Genomic DNA, 7711 nt, shown 5'->3' with positions numbered 1-7711 from the left:
AATCTCCTTTGAATTCAGGTAGGGATTTTATTAAATCCAAACTTGCGCTATTATCCGGAATAAAGGGATTGATAGATACTGGCGTATAAGTCTCAGCAGTGGGAGGAGCTAATTGATTTAGCGCTAAAGTGACTTGGCTTATCTGCTCAGCAAATGCTTGTCTAGTGCGCTCAGTAACGACATTTACTATCTCAAGCACCTGCTCCCTACTTATACTCATATTGGTATTAAAGCAAATGGATTTTTCGTAAGAAAAATATTTAATTATTAATTTCTAAACAAAATTACTTGCGAATTATTGCAGTTTTTAGTATGTAGTTATTATTATTATTATTTTTTTTTTTTTTTTTGCGGTTGGAGAAAGCGGCCGTTTCAAAGAAAAAAACGATTCACTGGATGGGAAAATAAAGCAAAGACTTAAAAAAATGACACAATTTCAACTAAAAACAGCCTTCCACCACGTGCAATTTATCATGCAAAAGAGGTTATCTTAGAACAAAAAGCAAATTTAATAAACAGGTTTTTCTTTTTATTATTTTATTTTGAAATATTTATTTTTAAGGGGGCAATATTCTCTTTTCACAAATTTATTTCACGTAGAATGTGGTTTTCAATAAGTGAATATTTCACTGCACAAATAATTTCACTTTACAATTTTTTCACTTTTTTATGATGATTGAATGATTTGAATTATTACTTACAGAACAAGTTTTAATTATATGCAAAATTATTAATATTCCTCAGGATCTTCGTTTCATCAGGATGCGGGGTTCTCTTCTATTTTCTTGGATTATCCAGTTGCTGGAGGTCCTTTAAAAGCCCCACGTTGGGCGCCAATTAATTAGAATGCAGGTTYTTACTTATGGCGATGTTGCTCGCTTTATTGCTGATTACTAATTAAATTTTTACAATTTGGTTTCATTACTCTTAGCCTAAGCTCAGCCTCTTCTCTGCGTTGTTGTTATTTTAYTCGTGGCCAGTCGAACTTAGGAGTTGTTGTTAGATGGAGTAGTTTAMGGTGTGTTGTTGCTTTGGTAGGACGCCTGTTTTGGCGGGAACATCCGACTGTTACTAAAAGACCGTTTTGTTGTATTTTTGTGATGCTGGCTAATCAGCGAATGCCACGCACGCAGGCCGCGCATCATTTTATAATTGTTGATTTATAMTTTTTTATAGGATCTTAACCCTTAGGTAAAACGAAAGATTTGACCTGGTTACTTAAGTTCGTTAACGAGTGTGGTAAACATTATATTTGCCTTGGTTATCTTAACTTATATACAAAAGTGATCAGGTCTGCCCGTCTGTTCGTCCGTCCGTGCAAGCTGTAACTTGAGTAAAAATTGAGGTATCGTGATGAAACTTGGTACACATATTTCTTGGCTAAGTTCGAAAATGGGCAAAATCGGCCCACTATAAAGTGTCATAACTAAGCCATAAATAAAGATATTAAAATGAAAGTTAAAAGATCGCATTAGGGAGGGACATATTTGAACGTAATTTTTTTGGAAAAGTGGGCATGGCCCCGCCCCCTACAAACTTTTTTGTACATATCTCGAAAACTACTATAGCTATGTCATCCAAACTGTATAGAGTCGTTTCTTTTACGCATTTCCATATACAGTTCAAAAATGGAAGAAATCGGATAATAACCACGTCCACCTCCCATACAAAGGTTATGTTGAAAATCACTAAAAGTGCGTTAACTGACTAACAAAAAACGTCAGAAACACTAAATTTTACGGAAAAAATATCAGAASGAAACTGCATCCAGGCTTTTTTTTTTAATTGAAAATGGGCGTGGACCAAAAACCATATCTCAGGAAGTTCTCGACCGATTTCAATCAAATTCGGTATATAATATTTTCTTAACACCCTGATGACATGTACCGAATATGGGTGAAATCGGTTCACAACCACGCCTGAAATCTTGATTATCACTTTATMATGCGAGAGTATAAAATGTTCGGTGACACCCGAAMTTAGCCCTTCCTTACTTGTTCTAACAAGTTTTATGCTGAATATGTCGGTCGGTTATTATTTGCAAAGCAACTTAACATCTATTTTCCAGAATAAGTGGTCAAAGTAATATAACCATATCGAAATTTCTTTTAACAAATATAATTATAATTTTTTTTGAAGAGTACATATCGTCCCCTGAAATGCAAAATAACGTATCATCAAAAAATTCTAATTTGAGTGTCTTATTAATTATGATTCATTACTTCAAATTACATACATATATAATATTACATATTTATGTCGGACATTTTTAGGTTCTGCGCTCAGATATAAACCAGTTTTAACCAATATTATAAATTTTGTTCACTCATGTTCCATTTCATGTCGCGTTTAATTCATGCCACTGTAAATTTCCGAAAATGTGGATACGTTGTTTTGTATTTCAAGTGACGATATACATTATTACATGTTTCAAGTTAAATTTGCAACGTAAAGCTATCATGATTTATGCTTTTTCTGAATGTCAAATGTAAAGCAAATATGTACATACAAGTACGGATATATGTTTACAATTGCCGTATACACCTTTACTTTGAGGTGGTGATATATGTATATATTAAAATATGTATATTTGTGAATTCCGCTCCTCTTCTTTGTTGTGTTTACTTTCACTTACTTTTCTTTTCGGAAAATATGCTAGAAATTTCTAGTGACATTTAAATATAGAAAATGACATGAACACTAACGTAAATTAAACTTACACAACGGTCTTAACGGTCACCACTATAATTCGCTTTTAACTACTTTGCAGGTGTGCATGTATAAGTTCCTAAATTGTGAAAAAAAAAAAATTTTGTTCAAATCAACAGAAAAGTAAATTTCTTGCAGGAACATTATATATAGTAGATGTAAAACTTAAAAATAAATTAATGAACATCTTTTTTTGTAAAATTTAGTTGCAGAGAGAACGGACTCGATTTAGGCTACAGTTCATGTGTGCACAAAACACCAAAACTAAAAATAAAATTCTGTAGAAACATACACAGTTACATGACATCGTTGCAATACTATTAACATATAAAACCCATCACTGAGTATTTTCCCTGAGAAAAGTATTAATCGAAAAGTGTATTTAATCAAGGAAACACATCTATCAGTTAATACAAGCAATTACACTTTATTAATATTTTCGTTGAGAGATTTTTTAAAAATGAACAAATTGGTTCAATATACCAAAACAATATAATTATTATTTTTGATTACAACTTTAAAATTTTCTATTACATAAAAATTGATATTGCGATTTAGAAAATCAATAATAATTGAGTTATACGAATTATCTTTAATATATACTCCCCAAAGCGGAGCAGCCGAAATTATGTTTAAATGGCGTATCGTAGAGGATCCACTAATGGGTCGTTCATTAGTGACTACAGAAATTGTAAAGAAGGGTGAAATGGTGGTAGAGGAGTATCCATTCGCGATTGGCCCCAAACAGAACAGCGGTATTGTTTGTCTGGGTTGTTATCGTGATTTATTTTTCGGTGAAGATGGTGATTCGTTGGATCGTTGTGAAAGGTGTGATTGGCCACTGTGTAGTGCCTGTTTTGATATACCCAATCATCTGGGTGAGTGTGAGATATTTACCAAAGCTAAAGTTCACTTTGCGGGAAATGTAAGCGAGGATGGAGTTTGTACACAACTTGATTGTATAACACCTTTAAGGTTAGTGAAAGAGTTTATTTGATTTATATTTGTCAAAAAAATAAAGCAATTAAACTATCCCCTTTGTAATTTATTCGGACGCACACAAGAAAACTTAAAACGTTCAATTTCTTTCTATTTAACAACTTGAACTTGATCGTTCAGTTTGCATGTCCGTTATATGCTATAGTGATCCGATCTCAAAAATGTTTTCGGAGATTGAAGCTTTACACAGTAATCCATGCCTAATTTGGCAATATTACGATTCTTTTGGCGCCACGATTTGATGATACGGATGGATAGAGGAGGTCCTCAGGATTAAAAAATGTATACACATATACCCTCCTCAGACTCATTGTTTACGATATATTTATGTTTATGTTTAATCCTCGTTATTTCAATATGTTCAACCCACTTTTCACACATTTTTTAATTAATATATATTTAATTACACTGTATACATTCAAATATAAAAAAAATTTACACTAGTTTTGTATGTTTTAAGATAATAAATATATTTTAAAAACTATTTTGCACATTCAAACTTTCTAGAGATTTGTGTATTTACATTTATGAYAAATAGCAGTGTTGCTATACTTTGTGTCCTGAAAATATAATCAAACATTTTTCTATTTCATATTTGACAATTTAAAAGTCTGAATATAAAATAAATTTTCAAAGAAATATATATATATATATATGTATATGTGTATATGTAATAGCATTATAATAAATAGAAAAAATTTATAGAATGCAAAGTTTTTAAGTATTTCTATCCTTTTGGTTAATATAGGCGCGGCCAAAGGTAGAAAGTAGTTCGACCCAAAAGAACTATGAACACCCCGGTGTTGGACCGAGAAGGGTTTTTTTTTTTTTAAAGCGCGGCCGAAGGCCGCTAGTGCATAAAGTAGTTCAACCAAAAAGAACTATGATCACCACGGTGTTGGACCGACCAGGGTTATTTTTTTTGAAGCGCGGCCGAAGGTCGCCAGTGCAAAAAGTAGYTCGACACAAGACGACTATGAACATCCCGRTGTTGGACCGACAAGGATTCTTTTTTTTGAAGCGCGKCCGAAGGCCGCCAGTGCAAAAAGTAGTTCGACACAAGAGAACTATGAACACCCCGGTGTTGGACCGACAAGGATTCTTTTTTTAGAAGCGCGGCCGAAGGCCGCAAGTGCAAAAAGTAGTTCGACACAAAAAAAAATATGAACAAAACAAAATATGTGGCAACACTGGTATTTGTCATGTAAATAAAAATAAAAAAATAAAAAATTGCATATAAAATTGAGGAACTTTAAATACAAATAATTCGTAAACGGTAAGTCTGAGAAGGGTATATTTTTTAATCAAGAGATTATCCTTTTTCAGATTATACTCTTAAATCGCGGCRCCAAWAGAATCGTAATCGTGCCCCTAATTTTGTGAAGCTTTCTTTTTTCCATACAAGAGCTTTATTTCTATCGTCCAATTTGTATGGCTGCTATAAACTCTAGTTGTACGACCTGAGCAATTTCTTCGAAGGTTATAGCGTTGCTTTTGAAAATAATTCCTGCCAAATTTCGGGAAGATACTCTTTCTCATCATCGATGATTACAAGGTGGTGCTGTGTAACTAATTTGTTGTGATTTCCGTTAGAATATTTAATTATTTTTATGACGAATTTTTAAGACACATTGATTGACAATTGATTATTTCTGCCAGAAAATCTACATTGTTGTTTCTACAAAAAAGTAATCGATTGAGAGTATTTACAGGGCAAAGAAAAAAATAATTACTTGGATCATAACACGTTTAGTAATCGAGCTATATTGGCAGCCAAAAATGTACATGAGAAATTACCTTTCAGAGCTTTTTACTTACAAATATACTCTGAATACCACTATATAATCTTTGGGTGAAGATTGGTTCATCTACTACCTTCTGCGTAATTTGAATCCACCTAGATTATGCCATTGAATTATACCATGTATCCCACTAATCTTATAAATTTATCGCCATACAAAAATGACAGTTCAAAATCACTTCATCGAAATGATTTGAAACTGATCCACGCTAAATCTCTCTGTGAGACTCTGTTTTTGCGCCATCTACTTTTCAGCATTATAAATATGCTACATTATCACAGCTGATTTAGACACYACAAAGRGGAAAAATGTAAACAAACAAACTTTTTTTTAAAGCAAGAAATCTAATTTTACATGAAAATCGATTTCCCAAATGAAAAAATGCATCCATTATATGGAAAATATTTAAAAGAATATGGCTTTTATGACAAAATACTATATGACAATGTTATCTTTCGATAAATATTAAGCGATGTGAATTCTGTTTTTTCATCTTTCCAACGGCAGTGAGAACGGGCTGAATAGTGAGGAGCTTCAATGTAATCTAATCCTTTCAAATTTTCGGTCTGAATATGGTATTAGTTTCGTAATCAAAAAAACAAAAAAAGGTCATCTAATATATTCTTGGATCAACCATTTTGACCAGAAATTTCAAAGAATATGTACCTGCCAATGATGTCATCAGAATATATAATTCTATTAAGAAGGCTATAGCTTCCAATTCTTTTAGCTTTCCCCATGTCTTTAAATAAGTTTCTAGGCCAAACAATGCCCATTTACTTTTTACAACTTTTGTTTGGCGGCTAATTGTGCCAGCTGGGACATACCTACATATTAAGCAAAAACWTTATCCATATATAAGTACAACTAAATTTGTTTTTGTTACACTATTTCATTCCATTTATTGCTATTCTAAATTTTTTGAGTTTAAATTTTATTGAGTTTGTGCAAAATATGTTCATTTCACAAATTTAGACGAATTCGCTTTTTGTAGATAAAAGTAAGTTTACTGGTCGGCGCAACTGTAAATAGCACAAATTTAGGAGAACTCCTTTTTTGTGCATACACGCAAATTTGAACTATGCCAATATTTTGTGAACAATAAATGCAATCAGAAGTCACTTAATTCGGAGCGTGCGCGCACCGACTGGATTCGGTAGAGGGCGTTCCTAGCTAACGAACGAGCGGCTGGTCAGTTGTCTCCGAGCACCTGGAAAGTCAGGACAAACATTTCGAGTGAGTGCAAGCCGAAAATAACCTAATATTTAATCCCGTTACAATATTAATCACCTCACATTAGCTTCTCTAATTCTTTCTATTCCTTTTGATCATCGGACGAAACCATACGTATTCTGTCGCACGCAACATAAAACATTTATATTCATATTCATAATATATTTGAAGTCGGATTTACTTGTAAGTGAATAAAGTAATTATTAAGTAGCTGTTTAAATAGTGTTTTACTTATTAACACCTTAACCACCACAWAGATATAAATGATCAATAAGACCAGACAAGTTGAAATCTGGGTGACTGTCTGTCTATCCGTCCGTTTGTCCGATGATTTACAGAACAAATAAAGTGACGCAATAAAATTGTACACCATGGCGAGTTTGCAGAAATTGGATAACGGCTCTACGGAGATTCATTTTCGAAAAAGAAAGAGATAGACTGAACAGAAATTGCTTACGGGAGTTTASTGGATACGACGAGCGCTATGTTCAGAAATTGATCTACATARAAAACAGTTTGAGAGCTGCCGATTTGTTGTCAATCTGTAACGTATTAAGTTTGTCATGCAGTGAAAGTTATTTGAAACTGTACATATTTCGGAATTTGAAAAGTATGCGCAGTAGCAAAGAACTTCGATGTCGAACGTGGCGACGAAGATGACAAAGATGCCGAATACAATGATAATGAAAATGACGGTGATGTTACGGCGCATCTCGACAGGCGAAAGTTTATGGCACACTAACTGTCAAATCTGCATTGTAATCAATCGTCAGCTRGCATTACATTTTCTGATTCCTACTTGCAAAATTTCAAAYAAAACTTTTTAATTTTGAAATTATTAATTTTATCGTTTTTATGAAGCATTCCATGAAAAAGTGGGACTCTGAACTGTTTTACAAATATGCATTTTTATACTCTCGCAACAATGTTGCTAACGAGAGTATTATAGTTTTATTCACATAACGGTT

General features: G+C 33.0%; 1 protein-coding gene across 1 annotated transcript in view; it reads left to right on the top strand.

The window, feature by feature from the left end:
• Positions 1-3207: 3207 nt before the first annotated feature.
• Positions 3208-7711, top strand: part of LOC108977795 (protein msta) — a 24471-nt gene continuing 19967 nt past the window's right edge. Inside the window, exon 1 of the mRNA XM_018947706.1 lies at positions 3208-3684. Coding sequence (XP_018803251.1) covers positions 3338-3684 — 347 coding nt within the window. The 5' untranslated portion in view covers positions 3208-3337. The remainder of the gene's footprint in view (positions 3685-7711) is intronic.

Source organism: Bactrocera latifrons, unplaced genomic scaffold (genome assembly GCF_001853355.1).
Source record: "Bactrocera latifrons isolate USDA-ARS-PBARC rearing strain unplaced genomic scaffold, ASM185335v1 scaffold_958, whole genome shotgun sequence".
In the NCBI taxonomy this organism is placed as follows: Eukaryota; Metazoa; Arthropoda; class Insecta; order Diptera; family Tephritidae; genus Bactrocera; species Bactrocera latifrons.
Note: the sequence above shows the minus strand (reverse complement) of the source record. Positions and strands in the feature narration are given on the sequence as shown.